At 35.2% G+C, this 22,637-nt stretch overlaps 2 protein-coding genes across 3 annotated transcripts; both read right to left on the bottom strand.

Annotated features, from left to right (window-relative positions):
* Positions 1 to 349: 349 nt before the first annotated feature.
* LOC129290250 (uncharacterized) lies at positions 350 to 17,012 on the bottom strand. 2 transcript variants are annotated; one of them, XM_054926973.1, is made up of 12 exons: positions 16,434 to 17,012; positions 16,223 to 16,320; positions 15,727 to 16,133; positions 15,518 to 15,615; positions 8,122 to 8,187; positions 6,507 to 6,629; positions 6,316 to 6,371; positions 3,901 to 3,947; positions 3,459 to 3,514; positions 3,210 to 3,297; positions 2,811 to 2,896; positions 350 to 661 (listed from the first exon to the last, which is right to left on the bottom strand). In XM_054926973.1, the coding sequence occupies exons 7-12, from the start codon at positions 6,318 to 6,320 to the stop codon at positions 578 to 580; spliced, it is 366 nt and encodes a 121-aa protein (XP_054782948.1). In that variant the 5' UTR covers positions 6,321 to 6,371; positions 6,507 to 6,629; positions 8,122 to 8,187; positions 15,518 to 15,615; positions 15,727 to 16,133; positions 16,223 to 16,320; positions 16,434 to 17,012; the 3' UTR covers positions 350 to 577. The 2 variants fall into 2 exon arrangements, with proteins under 2 accessions (XP_054782948.1, XP_054782947.1); XM_054926972.1 differs by lacking the exons at positions 8,122 to 8,187; positions 15,518 to 15,615; positions 15,727 to 16,133; positions 16,223 to 16,320; positions 16,434 to 17,012 and having other exon boundaries at positions 2,811 to 2,899; positions 6,507 to 6,809.
* Positions 10,150 to 11,492, bottom strand: LOC129289975 (uncharacterized). The gene is made up of 3 exons (XM_054926711.1): positions 11,198 to 11,492; positions 10,902 to 10,981; positions 10,150 to 10,506 (listed from the first exon to the last, which is right to left on the bottom strand). The coding sequence occupies exons 1-3, from the start codon at positions 11,490 to 11,492 to the stop codon at positions 10,150 to 10,152; spliced, it is 732 nt and encodes a 243-aa protein (XP_054782686.1).
* Positions 17,013 to 22,637: the final 5,625 nt, after the last annotated feature.

Raw genomic sequence — 22,637 nt, 5'->3', positions numbered from 1 at the left:
TGTCAAATTCTATCTTCAATCACTTATCTTCCTCTACATTGATCCTACTGTACTCAATCAAAACCTTTGTGATCACCTAGTTAGAAGTGATTTTTGGTCTTGTCATATTATACATTAATCATGGAAGAATCTATGATATCAATTCTGAGGGCATATCTAGTAACACAACTATAAAGGCTAGACTTATCACCTAATTCATGGAGCCTATCCCATGATAGATCTATTATGTGCCTTAGTCTCCAACACTCGTGTCTATGATTTTGATTTGCATTTCCTTATATAATATGAATCTTTTATTCATTATTGTTCTCACATTAATACAATAATGATTGCCACGAGACATAAACAATAATTCTAAAATTTTTCATAGATCCTTATTATAAAATAACCATGACAGTATTATGATGATAATGAAACTTAATTAAAAAGGAACAAACTATATGCAAAACAACCTATATGCAACAAACAATTAGCTTCACAATTACTATAAGAATGCGATGCAAAAATGTCCTATATGCTCTGGGAAGAAGTAATCATGCCTGTCTACCAGAATAACCTATCTACTTCACTTCTTCCCCTAAGGTGGCGAAATAGTCAAAAGCGCCACACGAAATTTCTTTTCACCCTTCGAGCTCCAGAGGGTTAGAATTTTCTTCAAAACCTAAAAATTCACATCAACGACAAAATTATGAGTTGTCGTAAGAAACTGATAGATTTGCTATATTTAGTTAGTTTAAATATATATAAATATTTTATGGATATCAATCAATATAGATTTTCTAGCATAAATTTCATTTCATTTCATTTAATGTCCAAATAAGCCTCACAATATGATAATGAAATCGTGCACAACATGCAATGTATATGTATGACATTAACACATCATCAAAATCTTGATGGTTGCCGCAAAAAAAAGACATATACGAATCTACGATGTTAAACACAAGCAATGAGAACTGAGAAGAACAAGACGACAGAATGCACAAAAATTGACAGGCAAGGAGATGGTATAGATTTGATGTCCAGATACTATATCCATTCACCAAACAATTATCTGATGAATTTATTCGAGTGAACCACACCATGACAACAATTATGTAGAGTAGGTAACTGATATGAGCAATGCACTATTTTCAAAGAACAAGATAGGCTTTTAGATGGTTCCATACCCTATGACAACAACTAACTCGCCCAACTTGAGCCATTGGATGCAATGCAATGCCAAGATTAAAGGTTGTTGAAGGGTAGAATGGAAAAGGAAATGGGAAACAACCATCAGAAAGATATATGGGTAGATCCAGAAGAAAGGTTGGGAAAGGAAGTGCCTCGAGCATATGAATCATAACGAGCCATAACCCTCCTCGACCAAGAAAAACAATATCTTCTATCAGACTACACGAAGCTTAAAGGACTGTGGGATGACATGTGATCACTGGCACCATGACTGAGATGCATATGCAGTGGGTGCATTTGTGACACGCAAATGCAGGTGACCGTAGTGAAGGAAAGGGATCACTTGATTTCTTAACAGGGCTCAATGAAGCATTTGGAACCATCAAAAGCTCAATTCCTGCGATGAAATCATTGCCCAGCCTTGCAATTGCAGCAGTGGAAAATTTCAGCCATGAACAAATCAATATACCAAAAGCCTTAGCCTTTCAAGCTTGGCACTCACTATGAGAAAGATATGATTGACTGAAAAGAGTAAAAGAAAGATAAGCCACAGTGTAGTCATTGTCAAACGTTGGGACACACTGAGGATCACTGTTTAGAAATAATTGGGCATTCATCGGATTTGAGAAAGGGAAATCAGGATAGAAAAGTGAAGGCAACTGTTAAAACTGGGCCAAAAGTAGTGTAAGTTAATTCATGTGAGAGCCCAATTGTAGGATTAATAGAGGTTGCTATGAACTATACACTACTAAGAATGCTGGCTCCCAAAGCCAATGTGCCCAACCCAAAGCAAATAAGGCTAGTAAAATTCCAGCATAGGCCTATGAGTTATCAATTCTGGGGCAACCAAGCACATTACCTGTGACTGTGACCTCAAAAAGAATCAAGAAAGACCACCAACCAAAGACCAATCCAAATTTCAAATAGACAGTGTATACTAGCTGAGGGTGTTGGAAGAACCAAGGCACCCAACCGAAGGAATCAATGCTGTTTTGAATATTCCAATGAAATTTACATTCAAAGCTGACGAGAGTAACTTTACTGACATTTGTTGCTGATTTTGTGTTGTCCAGGACTTAACTACAAGGAAATGGTTAGAGTAGGCAAGGTGACAGTTTCTAGTTCCTACATGCTAGAGCCAGTACAAGATGGAGGATGGTTATGGTAGTCAGCAAGACAAACAACCCAAAAATTTGGCACCAGATATTGGGTTGTGCATCAGGAGAAATCATGAATTAATGGACAAAGCATGTTGAGATGGATTGTTATTATGTAAGAGAAAGGAAATATTAAGGAGAAATCATAAACACATGGACAAGAGACTAGCTAGGTGAATGCATGTAAATATTCTGCAGATATCAGTAAACATTTTCATGTAACCATTTTATTTTATTCTACCTTAAGTTATGTAACACAATAAGATGATGAAAAATATTGCAATTCTGCTAAGATTTTAGTTGAGACATAGTGATTGGCTCAATTTCTGATGCACATCATGGTCCAAAAAGAAAGCAATTTTAGGTCAAGGGGCTTTTATTATAAACATGTATAATTTTCTCTTTCACAGAATAAAAATAATTACTTCTATAGTAAAAAGGAAGAAGAAAAATCACGTGCAGAAATTGAAGAATTATTACCCCATCGGGCCTTGGGCAAAGATGTGCTGGAATGGTAACATCTCTCACTCCCTCAAGTTTCATTCCACATATCGCTTCATCAAATCCTACTTGAGATAATGAGAATAATACACAATCAATGAACCTAATTCTTTCACATAATAAGCTTTTTTTTCTTAAACATAAATTTTTATTTTTATTGTTAGACTGATCAGGTTAAATCAATAGTCTTATGTTATGGAGAAGTTAATTTTATATATTAATTAAATGGAAAAGGAGTATGTCAATTAATGTCAAAGAAATCATTAATAGTTGTTTAACAAAACACAACATAAATAATTTAACCAAAATTCAAAGAAACTTAGTTATATTAAGTTGGGGCTGCAACATAAACAGCAGCAATCAAATTCATATTTTTACCATTTTTTCCTTGACCCAAAATCAGTTCCAAAGTGCCCCCACTTCCAGGCTCACCTTTCTCACCCAGATGTATATACTTGATTCTTACCTATAATTGAATATATAGATTATTATTCAATTAAAAATTGGAAGAAAAAAAAACCATATCATCAGAAATTCATATTAACTTATATCCATGGAGAGAGTTAAAAAAAAATTGATGGATGACAATATATAGCAACCAAGAAAGGGGAAAAAAATGAATATTACCTTATCGCCTATTCTGGCCACTCGATTACCTAGGCCGTTTATCCTATCATAGGGGTCTGCATATATAAGTTAACCAAGAATAAATCACAAGTTATGTCTTTACCATTCCCATAATTACCAATATGAATATACTTTTAGTTTCATTTAACAGTTAAAACTCACCATTTGGTATACAGTTCGACCTCCAAAATAAATGGAAGTCCAGGAACAAATCTCATCAGAGTTTAAATTATTCATTTCCTAAGGCCTAAGGGAATGTACAACCATTTTGGCGGGCATAAAACAATAAAATGGCTTAAATGGCCATGGCAAAAAGGACAAACCAATATCTTAAGATCCAAAAAATTATATATCAAAGTTGTAATACCAAACAAAAGAAAGCCTAAAACAGTAATAATTATTAATCACAAATTACTAAATTGAGGAGAAATGGAATAAATACCTCCTTGAGTACGTCCTTCATCAAATGATGCCAGATACCTGTTTGGCCTATACAAACGACAATGAAAGTTTTATTCCCAATAGAAAATTGTACCCGAAGAGAAAACGACTTATGCATAGATGAATAAAGATAATAATTATTTCATCATAAACAGTGTTTGCATAAAATGTACTTTGATGCATAATCTAGTCATACCAATACACACACATGATCTAATCGGAAAGGTTTGCAACATATATAAAATGATCATAAGTTCAAATGAAATTTTCAAACTAATTATCAGATCTACTCACACCAAACTTGCAGAGATGTGAATGTAGTTACTCTTTATTTAGTGGGACCTTGACTGAGTTAACACATCAACTCAGCATTCAAATAGTGCTAGAGCAGACTCAGAAGATAAAGAAGAGGGGGAATAACAGTTGAGTCCCAAAGCACAATTTAATGAATGTTAGGTCCTTGGAAAAATTTGCTAAACGATGGTTGCAAATGAAAATTTTAGTTGGAAATTGAAAGTTACATTAGAAATTTAAATGATTGATTTGTAACCTGTACAACTGAATTTGAAATTCAAAAAGTTTTCTTGGGATCTGACTGTCCTTCCCCTAAACAAAACAGCAGTAAAGAGGCTTAAAGCCCAAAAAACAACAAACAAAAAGACAGAAACTGGAAAAAAACAGTACAGAGACTTGAACCAACCCTCAGTCCCTTTCAAAAGGGAATCAAAAGCTGTCCATAGACAAATCAGTCTGACCTTCTCCAACATTCCATGCCACAGATGTAAACCCATACTCAGATCCAAGCTATAACCCAACCAAAGTGTCTGCACACTGATTAACTTCACGAGGCACATAGGTAATCTTTTTATTCCAATCCTCTCCCCTCTACTCCTTAACCTTCCCCAGCAGTCTGACTCTACTCTCATTGCTCTCCTCCAAGCCTTCAATTTGTCTCAACACACCTAGAGAATCAACTTCTACCACCACCCTTCTGAATTCAGCTTCCCAACAAAGCTTCAGTCCTTCCAACACGCCCCAAAGTTCGGCTTGAGCAGCACAGTAGCTACCCAAATTCTTCAAAAAACCCAGTAGCCACATACCCTTCTAGTCTCATATAATACCACATCTCCTGCCAAGGACTCAAGGCCCCTACAAGCTCCATCTGTGTTGACCTTCACCCATTCCTTCTCAGGGGAGACCAGCAAACCAGCCCAACGATTCTTGTCTGCTGCATGGAGTTGGCTTCAAATCCGACCCTACACATATTATGACTAAAACTGAGGATCAACCAACAAACTTCCTCTACCCTTCTCTACCTTTCCTCCTTTCTAAAGATCCTCCTATTCCTTTCATTCCAAATAATCCAGCAAGCCACACCAAAGATGACTCTCCATTCAATCCCTTCAACCTTCACTCTACTAAGCTTCAGGTTAGATCTAGCCCAGCTCTTCGCATCCTCACCAAAAGAAATTACCCAGAGATTCTGGAGGAAATAGGAAACTCCAAATGACAGAGGCCTTCCTGCAATTCCTCAACACGTGCATCACAGATTCTGGCTTGTGGCCCTGAGCCACACCCAACCTGCAAGCTGAGTTCACTTGTATGCAATCTATTATGAATAGCAAGCCACAAGAAGAACTTGATTCTCTCAATTCTGGGCCATTTCCAAGTCAAATTCCATGCCTCACTAGCTTGGCCCACTTTAACTCTTAACAAATTACATCAACTTTTTACTGTATACTCCCCCTTGTCACCCCTACCCAGTAGGGCTTATCAGCATTCTCCTCATCAGGAGGTAGCAGCGCATGGGGCCCCTTTTAACATTCACAGGTAATACATTCTCCAGAATCTCCCACTTCCATTCCCCCTCCTCATTAACTGCTTCATCAGCCTTCCAATATCAATGAGAATTGGAGAATTGCATATTTAGATCTCTCCATTTCCTCTCTCTCTCTTTTCCCCTCTCTTTCTCTCTCTCTTTCCAATCTAAATTCCATAACAATGGAAATCAAAAGTTACATTTAAAATTTCAATGATTTCATTTGCAACCTATACTGCTGAATTTGCAATTGCTTGAAATGACATCTACCACTTATTTAAAAAAAAAAAAAAATTCTTGGACCTAGCTATCATCCCCCTAAACAAAACAGTATGGAGAGAAACAAATATTTACTTGAGCATAAAAAAAATTCTATCTATATCTGAACAATGATATATATAATCGACTCTAACCTCATCGCCTTTTCCTTCCACTCTTAAATCTCATATTGTTTAACAACTCAACTGTGTTGATATACTGGATTGTACTGAAGAAATTGAATATTTTTATCGTTGGAAAGGAAACTTTAACTTAGTAACATTTAAAATCTGGACAGATATATGTTTTCTGCAAATCCTAAAAAGAGAATGAACATACCTCATGCCGTGCTTCAATCCCCGGCTCTGTATGCTTTTTTGCAAATGGATTCAACTCTACAGCGATGGAAACGAAAGAAAGGCACGACAACGGAACAACTCAGGCCATCATTTCGCTTGCTCTCCAAATATTTGATCCAAACTCAGCTGTGAATGAAAAACAGATTTCGAAAATTTGAAAAATATATGTACCTGGGATGAAGACGGGGGAGCCATCGGCGGTGACTGGAGGCGCACTAGACGGCGGCGGGAGCGACCAAGAGGAGAAAAAACGACGAACGTGAGAGCCGCGCGCACACCAGACGTACTGGCGAACTGGAGGAAGCCAATACAGAGAACAAGTAGGGTTTATGGGTAGAGTTGGGAAAGAGGTGGTTGACCGTTCGGGGCCTGGCCCTTATGAATTTAAAACCCTTAAACTTGATTTCTAATTTTTTTTAAAAAAAAATTTAAATTTAATTTAAAAGATTTAAAATTAAGCTCACAAACCTTATTTTAAAAAAATTAAATTTTGCTACCCCATGCACGAGGAGCAAAAACTATATCAAATTAAATATCATATTTTATAATTTTTGTATTAATACTATATTAATTGTAATATTATTACTTCATTACATAATAAAAAGCATTCCTAATCCAAACCAAAAAAAATCTCATCTATTCACAACCTCCATTAATAATAAAGAAATATTAATCCATTACTATAACTTAATGAAATCAAGCATAAAAGAGATGACAATTAGAATGCATATACAATATTTTATGAGCCCAAGTTTCTAAAAAACTCAATAAATAACATTTGTAGTTGTTCTTTTACTAATATTTTCATGATCATGCATCAAAATCTATAGCCCATCCATGTTTCTTACCTTGACAAGGTCACAGATCGTGCTTTTACTTCCCCATGTAATACAATAGAAGATTATATATAAATATTGATCAAATATAATGATTAACTCATAGATAATATATTAATTGCAAGATTTGTTTGTTTGGGTACCTTTCATGCAAGGAAATTGAAATTGTTAACTACCTATTTATGATATTATATCCTACAATTTTTCATTTTAAATATAATGTCTTTATCTATCTTATGCACATATTTTAAGTTTTAAATTTATATATAATGCCTCCATTATACAATTTTATGAACTTCACATCCTTATTGTACTAAAACAACTATTTTTTTTTAACAAACAACTATTTTTATTTTGAATGTGGCTAGCTTTTACTATCTGCCCCAAGAAATTATCAGTAATGTCTAATTGAATTATGTATAAATTAATTCTACTTCAAAATTATATAAAATGAAAATTAGAATTATTGTAGAATGTTTTGCACAAAAGTTCTATGAAAGGAGGATTTTAACATTGGTTATAATCAACTTGCAATGGTTTCATATAATTACGTATGATAATTAAGATTTTGTAATGCTAGACTTGTTTCTCCATAGTCAATATTGAATTGAATTCAATACTGAAAAGCCAAAGATTTAATGCCCCTAATGTTATGGCACATATATGGGAATAAACATCAAAATATAAATAATAAAATTTTATCCTCATAAGATTACTTATATAGTCTTAATATTTCTCAACATGCTTTAATTTGACATAATTCTTTCTTCTTCCATAAATCCCTGATAAAGAACATGATGAGAAATAATAATATTTCCCAAAAATACCAATGCATTAGTTTGATGACACAAGTTGTTCCTCTTTCTCATCATTCATCCATAACAACTAAAAACATGCAGCTCGAAAATCATGGAACATATAAAATTGAAGCAAACAATTAAAGCATGCACCTCTATTTTTTGTTCATCTTTGAATGACAATGGAGAAGAAGCAGGGCTGTCTTAAACACATTTTTCCTGTACATAATTTAGCAATAAAAGGGAATTTTTAAGTAACCCATCAACAAAAACAACAAGGGCTTTTTAGTAATAAAAATACCAATTTTAGATAAATCAACAATGCATAATAGTAAAAAAAAATCTCATAAATTTTTGCAAGACCCTTCTTTTTTTATTCTCATCCCAAATACATAACAAAGATGATGATTAATTAAGCTACCAATTAATGTAAAACACAAACACTCACGCTCACACTGATTTAAATAGAAAAGGAAAAGTGAGATGAAACAAAAACAGAGAGTGGTAGGGAGAGGGACGAGGACAGGGTAGTGGGGGAAGAGACGAGGAAGGACAGAACAAAGAGGGAGGAAGAATTGAGAGGGGTAGGACGCAGATTGGAGGGAGAGAGTTTTCAGAATATATCAAATAACTTCATTTTTCATTTCTCCTGAATACACAAGTCATGCTATTTATAAATATGAGGTTTCCTTCCTAACAAGGAAATGTCCACCTGCTGCCTGGTTTCCTTCACAAGAAGGAAACTTACAAAAGTTAAGTGAAAAGCAACAAAAACTAATAAACTAATGAAAAACAATAAAGAACTAATAAATTATTTTCTCCTAAAGTAATATTTGCCATATTTTCTATCAATTCCCCCTGCTACAAAGAACTCTCCTCCAGAGAGGTAGAGTGTTGATAGGCTTCTAGCAAGGCAGGATTAAGTTGTTGGAATTCATCTTCTAAAATTCAGGTGGCATCTTCATCAGATCAACCTCTCCAACGAACCAAATAACGACGAAGGGGCCCCTCAGAGGTAAAGACCATCTGATCATCCATAATGGTCTCAATTTCGTTAACTGATGGTAAGATAACAGGCAATGATGGAATTAGCACCTGTGAAGGCTGAGTACCTGCAGAATCATCAGAAAGCAAATGGGGAGGCTCAAAAGTTCCCCGGTAAGGCATAAGATCCTCCACATTAAAAACTGGACTTATGGCCATATCAGAAGGTAATTCTAAAAGATAAGCATTAGGTCCTAATTTCTTTATTATGCGAAAAGGTCCCGAAGCTCGAGCATGTGACTTTTTAAAAGCATGTTTAGGGTAACGTTCTAGACGAATGCGAGCCATAACATAATCACCTATATTGAAGCTTTGAAATCGGCGATGAGTATTAGCAGATAATTTATATTGATCATTACTTGTCGCTAATTTGCGCCTAATTTCAGCATGTAATTCATGAAGGCGATTGGCAAAGGATTCTGCAGATTCAAAGATGCGAAATGTCAATGGGATTTGTAGGAGGTCAATAGGCTGTTTAGGATTAAAACCTTGAACAATCTGGAAAGGACTCATGCTTGTAGACCTATTCACTGAATTATTATATGCAAACTCTGTAGTGGGTAGAACCAAATCCCAGTTCTTCAGCCTGTCTCCAACTAAACTCCGAAGCAAATTACCCAAACTACAATTAGTGACTTCAGTTTGCCCATCAGTTTGGGGGTGGAAAGTAGAAGAGAACTTCAATTGGGTACCAAAAGGTTTCCATAGGGTCTTCTAAAAGTAGCTAACAAACTTAACATCTCTATTAGATACGATAGTGGTAGGTAACCCATGCAGACGCACAATCTCCTTGAAGAACAACTTTACCAGATGTGAAGCATCCGTAGTTTTGCTACAAGGAATAAAGTGAGCCATCTTTGAAAACCTGTCCACAACAACTAATACAGAGTCATGACCTCTAGCTGTGCGAGGCAATCCTAAGACAAAATCCATACTCAAGTCTTTCCAAGGTGCCTCGGGAATTGGTAAAGGAGTATACCAACCGGTATTCTGTCGCCTGGCTTTAGAAGTTTGACAATTTTGATATTGAGACACTATGCGAGCCACATCACGCTTGAGTGAAGGCCAATAGAACTTATCTTCGACTAATGCCATTGTCTTATTAACCCCGAAATGACCAGCTAAACCTCCAGCGTGTTACTCCCATATAAGAAAATCTCGCATAGAAGTACATGGGATGTACAGCTTGCTTCCACAAAAGAGATGACCGTCTTTAAGGATGAAATCAACATGCTCATGACGGTTACCATTGCGAACTTCTTGGTATATTATCCTAAAATCTGGACATGAAACATAGTCTTCCTTTAAGTTTTCAAAACCAACAACACTAACGCTCATAGTGTGCAACAAGTTGATCCGACGGCTCAGGGCGTCAGCCACTATATTTTCTGTTCCAGAACGATGCTTGACCACAAAAGTGAATCCCTGAATATACTCAACCCATTTAGCATGTTTAGCATTTAAGTGCCGCTGAGAGTTGATAAACCTAAGCGCCTGATGATCAGAGTAAAGAACAAATTGTTACGGAAGAAGATAGTACTTCCAATGCTCAAGGGATCTCACAATCGCATAAAATTCCTTGTCATAAGTGGAGTACTTTTGTTTGGCATCATTGAGCTTTTCGCTAAAGAAAGCCACAGGGTGACCTTCTTGGCTTAGTACACCTCCGATTCTTGTCCCAGACGCATCACAAGCAACTTCGAAACACTTTGTAAAAACAAGATTGGAGCTTGAGAAAGCTTCTTCTTAATATCTTGGAAAGCCACGAAAGCTGTAGATGTCCATTAAAACTTGTCTTGTTTTAAGCAATCAGTGATAGGAGCTATAATGGTACTGAAGTTTCTAATGAAGCGTCTATAGAAAGAAGCAAGGCCATGAAAACTCCGTACTTCATGGAGAGATTGTGGCTCAGGCCATTCTCGAATGGCTTGGACTTTCTCAGGGTCAGCTGCTAAACCCTTTTCAGAAACTATGAAACCCAAGAAGATGACTTGATTTTGAAGAAATGAACACTTAGGCAAGTTAACATAAAACTGTTCTTGACGCAAGGTGAGAAAAATTAACTCGAGATGTTTCAAATGTTCTTCTTTTAACTTGCTAAAAACTAGTATGTCATCAAAGTATACCACCAAAAATTTTCCCAAGTATGAGCGAAGGAGGTGAGTCATTACTCTCATGAATGTACTTGGGGTATTTGATAACCCAAAAGGCATGACAAGCCATTCAAACAACCCATCTTGCGTTTTAAAAGCAGTCTTCCACTCATCTCCAAGTCGAATCTTGATCTGATGATAACCACTTCTGAGGTCAATCTTTGAAAACCAACTAGATCCAGACACTAAATCAAGCATGTCATCAAGTCTAGGAATGGGAAACCTATACTTGATGGTGATCTTGTTGATGGCTCTGCTGTCTATGTACATTCTCCAGGAGCCATCTTTCTTTGGGGTTAAAAGAGCAGGTACTGCACAAAGACTCATACTATGCTAGATATAACCCTTTTCCAACAATCCATTGACTTGTCGGTTAAGATCTACCCTATCTTTAGGGTTCATCCTGTAGTGCGGTAGATTAGGGAGTTGTGAACCTGGAATGAAATCAATTGCATGTTAGATATTTCTCATTGGTGGTAATTTAGATGGGAGCTCATCTAGAGTGATATCTCAAAATTGTTGTAAGAGCTGTTGCACCTCTTCTGGCATTTCTAAAGTAGTAGCAATTTGTTGTGAAATCTTGGATACCAAAATAAACACAATCGTACTCTCTGCTTTCTTGTACAAATTGTTTTTCTATCAGAAGATGCAAGTTGTGGGTTATGGGTTTTGTGCCTTTTGATTTACTTGAGTATTTACTTTCGTTGTCAAGCTTAGCAGGACGTAATAGGATGGTCTTGCCTCCATGCTTAAATGCATAGGTATTCTCACGACTATGATTGATAACATTGTAGTCATAAAGCCATAGTCAACCAAGTAAAATGTAAGCAACATCTATTGGAAGAACATCATAAATAATCTCTTCTTTATAGTCTCCTAAGTGAAGAGGAACACGACATTATTGAGTGACTGGTAAAGAAGTCTTGTCAACCCATACAACACGAAAAGGTTCTGGGTGAGGTTCTGTCTTGATGCGGAGTCGGGCTACTCCTTGACTAGAAATAACATTTCTAGAACTCCCTCCATCAATTACTAATTTGCAAGCTTTATCTCCACACTTCACAAAAGTGTGGAAAATACTTGCTCGCTTCCATGAATCACTAGGCAGAGGGACAGATAGATGCATCGCATAACTCCAACTCGACGTGTCTTATACCCATATTCATCAATGATGATGTCCTCATCGATATCTGAAGGACACTCAACCGGATCTATGACAACGTCAGCATTTGCATTGTCTTCCTCACCCTCACATTGTGAGTCAATAACTAGAGTACGCTGTGGGCATTTTGACGTAATGTGACCCTTTGAGTGATAGTGAAAACATTCAATAAAAGAATTGTTAGGGCAGGAAGCAGGAACTATAGCCTCACTAGGCTTAGAAGTATTACCCTTCAACCCAGTTGTTTGAGTAGGTGTAAAAGACGAGCTAGGCCTAGATGTAAGTGCTCCTGTTGGTCGTTCAGACAGACTAGAAGTTTGTGCTTGTCTAAATTGATTGCTCTGCATGTCGATACGCTTTACGAACGAGTACTGTGACAGAGACTCTACTTCCAAAGTCTTATGATAAGCTTCTTCAAGAGACTCTAGAAAGTTTAACTTGAGCTCCTTCTGTATATATGGCTTGAGCCCATTAACAAACTTGGTAATGGTGCGCCATTCCTCTTCATCCACATCACATCTAATCATAAGGTCATCAAATTGAGAAATATACTCGAAAGCTGTGGAGACTTGCCTCAAATTAAGGTATTTGTTATACAGTTGACTTTTATAATGAGTCGGCACATATTTTTCTTTCAGTTTGGCCTTCATTTCATCCCACGTCTCAATCGATGGATAACCTTATCGCTCAATGTTCCTTTGGACATTTTGCCAGTATTTTCTAGCAGATCCCACAAGCTTCATCTTCGTAAACCAAACTCGTTGAATATCTCTCATGTCATACCATTCAAAATAATCTTCCATGCTGGCTAACCAATCTAGGAACACACTAGGATTCAATCGTCCATCAAACTCAGGAGCTTCAACTTTAACCTTTTTGGTGATGTCATTAGTATGTGTCCTTCTAAGGCCTTCTCTACCATTCCTTTAGACTAACTGGTATGGTCTATGATGTTGTTCTTCAGGCCCTTGTACATTCCAAGTATCATCTATGTCATTAGAATGATGATTGGTAAACTCATAAGGAGATGGTCTACTGTGTCTTTCATCCATAGCTCTAGAGGAACAACCAATCCTAAGGGAATTACCTTTAAGTTGATTGTGGACTGAGAATTGCTCATTTCTAAGGCTTGACTCTCCTCTAACGATAGGTCTTTCAAGTAACCCTTCAGTTGTTTTCCCCGTATCTTGTCTGTATGTCAACTAAATTGCCCCCATTATCTCTTCAAATTTATTGTTTATGAATTCTTTAATTTCATCTAGCCGCTGGTCCACATATACCCTTTGAGTCCTTTTAGATTCCTCAAGATGATTTTGGGTGATTTGGGAGTTATTGGCCATGGCAAATTTTAGGGCAGTAATTTCTTGGTCTAATAAAGCTTGCTTATCGTATAAATCATGAATGGTCATACAATGACAAAGATGGTATAGTAAAGTGCAAGTTTGGAGTGGATTTAATAACCTAAGGAAGAAAGGCCCCAAGTTTCCCTTACCTAAATAGGTGAAGTCCCTTTTTAACAACACTAATCCTCTAAGAATTCAAAAATTCCATAGGGATCGTATGCTAAATAGGTAACAACTCGAGTGAAGTCTTCACAAAAATCTCCAAAAGTTCAAAAACCTTTCAGGAAAACCGTTAGAAACTTCAACTAACCTAGGGTAATTTTTGGACCTGGGTATAGGGGCGAATTGTGTGTGAAGTAGGTGTCCTAGGTTATACGAACACTGCTATCAAAAGTCATAAATTAACAACATAATGATCAATGTAAATCTCCTTTTATATATATATATATATATATTTCAAAATATTAAATTAAAACACGATTAAAATAAAAATAAAAATTGCAATGCTCAAAGAAACCAAAGTACCACACAACAAAGATTTTAGAACTAGCTATGAATGAAACACCTCCCTTTAATAACCAAATAAGTCAGTTAAATGAGAGGGTTGTTGGCCTTAACAGAGTTACTTTAGGAGCCTAAAACAAAAAGTTTTACCCCCAAATAAGTTTAGGCGATGACTTGTGCCTCTTAGCTTCTTCAGAGTTGAAGAAATTCCGCAAAAATACTAAAAATTAGTTTCTGGCGAACTGTACGGACGGCATGTGAGGCGCGTGAGGACCACGCGCATAAACTCTGACGGTGCGTGCCGGCGCTTGTGACTGTGGGTGGAGGTGGTTTTTCTGATTCTGATTGGATTTCTCCTCCTGAGCATGATGGTGGCGTCCGTTTTCGGATCTGACATTGGGTAATTCTGCTCTGGGTGCTGGCAGCGTGAACAGAGTATGCTGAGCTTCCCTATGAGTTTTTTTTCTCCGATCTCCAGCCGCAGAAATAACCTAGGAACGTTTAGAGCCTTGCTCTGATACCAAGTTGATGTAAAACACAAACACTCACGCTCACACTGATTTAAATAGAAAAGGAAAAGTGAGATGAAACAAAAACAGAGAGTGGTAGGGAGAGGGATGAGAACAGGGTAGTGGGGGAAGAGATGAGGAAGGACAGAACAAAGAGGGAGGAAAAACTGAGAGGGGTAGGACGCAGACTGGAGGGAGAGAATTTTCAGAATATATCAAATAACTTCATTCATTTTTCATTTTTCCTAAATACACAAGTCATGCTATTTATAAATATGAGGTTTCCTTCCTAACAAGGAAACGTCCACTTGCTGCCTGGTTTCTTTCACAAGAAGGAAACTTACAAAAGTTAAGTGAAAAGCAACAAAAACTAATAGACTAATGAAAAGCAATAAAGAACTAATAAATTATTTTCTCCTAAAGTAATATTTGCCATATTTTTTATCACCAATATAGCTGGGAAGCAACTAAGTCTTAATATTCTATTTATTTTATGGAAATTGAGGTTACCAACTCTTTTACTTCCCTAGGCGCTTTCATAGAATTTTGGGATCCCTTCGAAGGTGATCAAAACGTCCCTATAATCAACATAAATATAAGTTGGAAAAAACAAAGACATGTGGTTTTACTGAAGTGTATTTGAGGGCTACAAAATATAAGTCTCATGTATAAGTTAAAATCAAGTGGCTCTGAGCACAGATCAGCTTAGCCCATAGTATTTTAGATAAATAATGTCAAAAGCCTCCTATCATTGAATAAAATACACGGAGCATCACAGTAAAAGTCCATATTGATGAAATCTTAGCTTTTCAATTTACTTCAACGATCCTTTACCGGATCATCTCCTCAATCGAGGCTGTAACCTTTTTAGTCATATCAGGATCAAGATCAGCTTCTAAAGTACTATTCATAGATCTCTTCATTGCAGTCACCTGTTATTAAAAGCCAAAGTTAGTAATTTAATATCTAAAGATTTACTGATTAAGCATAAAGGCTCAAAAAGGAACCCACAAAAAGTCGAAGAAAAGAGGGGGATACATTACTTCTCCTTGGATGGTCCACACTTTTTGGCTCCAAGCTAGATTTCTAATCATTGATACAACAAAACCCATATATCCAGTAGAAAATTTCCTAGACTTCCTTCATTGAATCTCCTTTGCACCAAAAGAAAGAAAAGAAAAAGGAAAATAAGAATTTTATTAGAAGCAAAGCGGCTCATTCAAAACTCCCTTGCCATCTCCATCAGGTCAAATCACGAGATCAAGATCTCAAGGTTCAATCTTGATGTTTAGAAGTTAGTAACATAAAGAGAAGGTAAGTAGAAGCAAGGAATCACTAGCTGTAGTCTTTTGCTTCCTTCCTTCCTTTTGAACCTCTGCATCATCTCATCCTCTCTTTTCTCTTCAAAATCATGCTACTCAACCCTTTCATCCCCTTGGCTTTCATTCCTCTGTTATCATATATATATATATATATATATTAAAAGTTTATGTTTACCGAAAGAGGGATTGAAATTAAAAAAAAATGAAGTCCTACTACCTTGATCCCAAAGTCCTTGGCCTCTTCTCCAACTTTATGTTTCTGAATTCTTGCATCACTGCCCCAACTCTGCTTTTAGCCATGCCTTGTCTTTTTCTCTAAGGGAAAGAACAGATGAAAGAGATATGGTGAGAAACAAAGAAAAAGATTTGAAATTTGAAGAGAATATGAAGCGAAGAAGGAAACCATGAGGGAGAGAGAAGTGAGATACCTAGGTCTTCATTCTACCATTACTCTTACAACCTTGCCTCTAGCGTGAAATGCCCTGTGACTCCTTTCCTCTGTCGTTTGATTATCGTCATGAAAGTAGTAAAATGACTCGGGTCTTTCGAGTGATGGAAGTGACGCTTCACTCTTTTATTTTTTTTATTTTTAAATAGAATATTAACTCTTATATTAAAAGAAAATTTAGAAGAGCTTGCAGCCCCACTCGAAAAAGCTTTTTATCTTCTCATGATGTATTGACGCTGACTTAAGCTTCTTTCTCGGATGTCTCTTACATGAAGCCCAATGAGACTTTTTACCTAGCCCACTTTCAACTAAATGTAACTTGAGAAGCTTGTGTCACAGAGTCTTAGGTGAGCTGGCATTGTTCACAAGGATGTATTTAGTAGAACAAATTGAGGTGATATATTGATTTAAAAAAATTAAACACTATAAATTAATTAAAATATTTTAAAATTAAAAAAATTAAAATTTTTATAATCTTCTAAAAATTAAACAATTTATGTTTAGAAGTCTAGTAATAAAATTTAAATCTTAATTAAAAAAGTTTATTTGTTATAAATACACAAACATAATAATTATAGAAAAATAAAAAAATTAGAAATTTCTTACTGTACATTGATATTTATTAAATTATATTGAATTAATTTTAAAATAAATTAAAATTAATAATAATATAACACGTGTAGGATCAGAGCTTTAAGTGAGCAAGTCCTTCTTGGTTTCAAAATTGTATTCCAACAAAGAAAAAAATTAATAATAATATAATCAGAGTTAAATGATTGCCCGAGCCTGAGCCCTTTTTTACAGAGCTTTTTAGGGCTAGGCCCTCAACCCTAGTTACTTTAAAAATACTCCCTCCATTTAAAAATGTAAGGCATTTTTAACTGAATCTTATCCCCAATAAAGTAGTTACCTACTTTTAAACTAACCCTATCTTTTCATATTTGTCTCTATTAAACACCCTACAATAAATATAAAGTCATTATCAATAGGGATACTTTTGAAAAAAAGGCAATGATTACACCTCGAAAGACTAGAAATACCTTATATTTTTTAATATCTAACTCCTAAAAAAAATGTTTTACATTTTTGAACGGAGGAGGTAATTAATTTTTAAAATTCCAACCTTTATTTAAACATGACATCTAAGCTCAGCCTTTCAGACCCGACTTTTATTCCCAACTTAGGTCTAAGGGTGCTCAGAATAGGATTGATGGGCGGATGGGAATGAGCCTAAATAATAAATTAAATAAATAAATAATCGTCACTCGTGAGAGAATTCAATTCAGGTGCCTGCATTTTTGGCTAAGGTCCAAGGGTGCTCAGAATAGGATTGATGACATTTATCTTCTGGAACTCACTAGACTTGTTCCCTAACTCAAAAACAACTCTTATGCCTTGATTTGTACAATAGTAGGGTTTCTGATTGCTGGTGGGTTGGAACTTGAAAATGAAAATGGAATGGAAGTGAATTTTAAGTTTATGTTTAATTGTCAATTTGTTAAAAGTCATTTAGTTAAAAGTAAGACTAACATACTCAACTTTATAGGGAAATTATTCTCCAATTTAATATACTTTTGTTATATTTTTATGACAAAAATATATAAAACTTTTCATGAATTTTGAAGCACATACATAAGCTTAATTTCAATACTATATAAATCATTACGCATTTTTTAATATAACATGATAACTTCTATTAATAAAATAATTAAAATAATAAAAAAATATATGATAAAAAATAAAAGGTTTAGAAGATACATATTTTAGCCAATTTTTATTTTTTTAATGATATTTTTAACTGAACTTAAACTTTCTAAATCCAAACCGCATTTTCAATATTATGTTTTATTTTAAAATTTGCTTTTATAAATCTTGATTGTATACTACACAGTTTCTCTCCTATGCACCTATGAAAAGATTTGCACCATCCCACATTTAATCATGACAATTTATATTTCTCCAAGTTGCAGAGGAGAGGCAAAGAAGGCACGGCGCAAAGAAGGAAGCCGTGTCCTAACGAGCATATATACGTTGAGTATGTTGATGTCTTGATGGAACTTTTTGATCGGATATGTTGATAGAATTGATGTATTAATTTTATTTGAGGTATATATTTATATTAGGAAAACGCTATGATAGCCATAAAAATAAATCCAACCCTTAACAGTCGAACACTCCCCATCGTTTGCCACCGTCCACAAAGCTCCCCCGCCGTCAATGGCGCCATTAACAATCGATCAAAGGAATCTGGCAAAATAGAAAAATCATTACCAGTGAAGAAGAAGAAGAAGAACCCATAAACTATTAACATAACTGATATTTACATATATGAGGGGAAAGAATGAAAGAAAGAACGACCACCTAAAGCAAAGACGATGAAGACGCAGGAACTACTGCACCATGAAACCTTTGTCGAAGACAACGATAAAGATCCTAGAACCTACTGCGTTGAACGTTGAACCAGAAATTGCTCACTTGCTCTAGAAACAGCCTCCGCTAGAATGACACCAAACATTTTCAAAAGAAGAAACCGTTTGAGAGAATTACTAGAGCTAGCTTCCACTAATTAACACAAAATGGAGGGAAGTGTAGCAGTGCTTACTTTTACCACAGATTTTCGCATCGAACTCATTATATTTCACAAAGATCTATGTGATCGACCAAGTTCCAGCTGCAGTTCTGGCCACTTCACATCATGAAAATTATCTTCTAGCTTCAGAATAAAGCTTTTCGCCTAAAACATTTAAGCAAAATTCCTTCTTGAGACTTTTTATAAACCGTCGCCTAAAACGGTGAACTGTTGTGCTTTTAATCTCATTTTGTAGGTAGCTCTACTGTTAGGATTGAGCATGTAGTTCTTGATTTCTTCTCTCTATTCTGCAGCCGCTTCCTGATCCTAATTTACTGAGAATACTGGCATAGCTCTGACCTGTATCGAGGGGTGTTCACTCTTTTGAACGACAATGATTTTGTGTTCTTTGAAGAACCAAACTCCTGAGGCAATCTGAGCCAAACTCGTTGGCCTACCATTTGGTTTCTCTAGATACGTGAGTAAATTCCACATATTTCATCGATCTCTTGAATAATTTGGGTAGTAGCAGCGAAGTAGGGTACCAATGCCAAGCTACTGTACTTGTATCCACGCTTAGTTGATGCAGCACCATTTGAGGATCCCTTTCTATCTCAACTTCTTCACATCATCAAATGATCTTCAGAATCTTGCCACAGAGACCTCAATATAGCCCATCCAACAGCTGACGCACTATTTTGCTGTTTCATTTGCTTCTGGCACCCCGACAATCTTCCAGATTCCCAGGCAGAAACTCCGAGAAAAGTCGTGACTTAGGGATTGAAGGAAATTTTTGAATGTCTACAAGGAGTCAATTGTTATCTTCAGTGACCGATATTAGGTCATTTAAAAGAAAAAAAGAAAGAAAAAGAAAGGGCATTCCTTTCACTACATGCAGGCCATGTATGTTCTTTTGTCCTCACTTTTGTCCTTGTCGTAGGATGAAGTTCATAGAAGTAAACGAATTTCATTGTTTAAATTTCGCAGACGGCAGAGATCCGAAACACAGGCTGATAAAGAAGATGCCCCTATTGTCCTATTCGAGACAGCTGCACATATATCTTTCAGAACTCACATGATCTGATCTTTTGTCCCTAGGAAGCATCAGTAACACTATATTTCATGTTTAAAATATATATAAATAATCTTCGAACCAGCTGCATGAAGCATGCTCTCTTGCTGTTATATGAACTTTATATTTTATATTAATATTTAAAATTAATTTTTTCAAGGTGCTGGTCCCTAAGTTTTGAATTAATGGACCAACACATGGACACAACGGTGTTAAAAAATATATGGGGCGACTAGGGGGAATAACTAATGAGTTGGCCACACGATGGATGCGAGAGCATTTTCTTCTTCCTTGTTCAAATTTTCCTCCTCCCCCCCCCCCCGGCAAATCACTGACACTATGCCTTAGAAAGTCTTCGTTAAAGATTAATCTATCTGGTCTTTATTTTAAGCTCCCTCTAACTATCTAATAGGAATCCAGTGAGATATATACCTTACCTCCTTATTTGCATTAGAAAGATTACTCCAACTGTGCCATGGAAAGTCTTTGCTAAACAGATTACTTCTTTTTGGTTTTCATTATAAGGTTCCTCCAACTATCTCACCAAAACCAAGCAATCTTTCTTAAATATTATAAGGCATCTCTGACTTACTCACCTCCAGCCATATAAATTATTAAGTTTGTCTAAAAATAAAATAAATATATAATTTTATCCCTATTTAAAAAGATTTTTTTAAATTTATATTATATTCTCTCATACAGCTAATGAGTTTACATAGCGGTAATATTGAAAAAAATTTAATTAATACCTTATAATGCACCCCGTATTAAAGACAAAAATTGCTTCTAAAATTAAAGGTGAAGTTTTTTTTTTTTTAAAACCAATAAAGGTGGAGTATTTTTAACCTTTATTTGCGCAGGGAACGAGACATTCAATATATGGTGGGTACAGGCTACAGCTTTCCTACAAACGGTTTAGTATTTATTTTGTAAGATATGCTTCATCAATTGAATTCTATTTTACATGTATTCATTGGCTCTCCGAAGTTAAAAATATCGCTTTCTCTCTAGTGCCACTCATTTTTATTGTTTTTATTCATAATTTTTATAATTCATATAAATGCATCTTGCTGATTGTAATGTTTTTTTTATACATAACAGGAATCTTAATTGTAATGTTGTTTCACTAGTCTATCTATCTATTACTCCTTCCAACCCAATTTATAAAATACTTTTGAAGTTGATTCAATTTCCTAAAATAAGTAAGATATTTTGACAAAAATAAGGTTTCATTGGTTATATTTCTTTTAATATTATCTATCTCTCATTGGAATATTTTTTCTCTCTATTTAATGTTTCACAAATAAGATTATATTAAATGAAGAGTATTTTTAAAAATTTATATTTGTTGGGAGAGGGAGGTATCCCTCCAAATCTCCCAATTTGTCCAAATCTCCCAATTTGGAGGGGTGAGTTGAGAGGGGATTAAATTTTCCCTCCCCTCCCTTCCAATATATTATTGCCAAATAAGAGGAGGCCTCAATTTTTCCATCCAAATAAGGGGGGGAAAAGCAGGGTTTTTTCCTTCTTATTTTACATAAATCCGCTGAGTACTCTCCTCATCTTTCCTTTTTTCAAAGTATCATAAAGTCATGCAAGCCATATACCAACGAGGGTTACTTACAACATGTACCCAAAATCTCCTTCTTATTATTTGTAGAGTAATTTGACTCTTAAACTGTAAGTCTAGAAGTATTTGGAACCCAAAACTCATTTTTAATGCAATATAATGCTCCTTCTTAATTTCTGAAAATGGTACATTATAGCTTCTAACATTAACAAAGTCTAACTTTAACCATTAGTTGATCAATGATCTCAAAAATCATTGAGAAAGACCAAATTTTTTTTTGTCCTTTTTGTAATTTTCAGGTCCTTGTTTGTAAATTTTAGCTCATATTGCGTAATTTTCTTTTTTTTTTAATCATTTTCAAGCCATGGTCAAATTTAATTTTTTTAACAGTAGGGCTACTTTATACAATTTTCAAAAGTTGAAATAGAGTATCATATAAAAAATAATTTTTAAATTTTACACACTTCTAAATTTATAATTTAAAAATCAAATTGCTCCTTAATCCTTGTTTAAACTTAATGCCATGCAAATTTTATTGCATAATATTTGTAATCCATCCTTTGAAGATCTTTAATGCTTTAAAAGGTGTGCAATAGATAGACATACAAGACGTATATCAAAGGCGGTCAAAGGCATAGGGATATTTTTTTCAGTTTAATTTTTCCTTTTTTAAGATATCATTTTAAGATGTTGGTTAAAAAAAAGATATTATTTTAAGATATTTTTCAATTCGTGCACTTTTTAAGATATTTTAATGTCCCAAAGAGATAATTTTTTCCCACTAAAACCTCACAAATTTCAAAATATCATGAAAGTTCCTTGGGTCTTTAATTGACGTCTTGACAAAATTTTAAACTCACAAATTTACAGCTTACATTCTGAAATTTGCATGACTCCTTCTATTTTAATTTGTAACTTGGTTTCCCAATTTAATTTAAGAACACAATTTTTTTAAAAAAACACCAATTTTAAA

The sequence above is a fragment of the Prosopis cineraria genome, unplaced genomic scaffold, assembly GCF_029017545.1.
Source record: "Prosopis cineraria cultivar Desert tree isolate PC_DT_omini unplaced genomic scaffold, ASM2901754v1 PC13, whole genome shotgun sequence".
In the NCBI taxonomy this organism is placed as follows: domain Eukaryota; kingdom Viridiplantae; phylum Streptophyta; class Magnoliopsida; order Fabales; family Fabaceae; genus Prosopis; species Prosopis cineraria.
The sequence above is the reverse complement of the archived record's forward strand: the minus strand, read 5'-3'. Positions and strand labels throughout refer to the sequence as shown.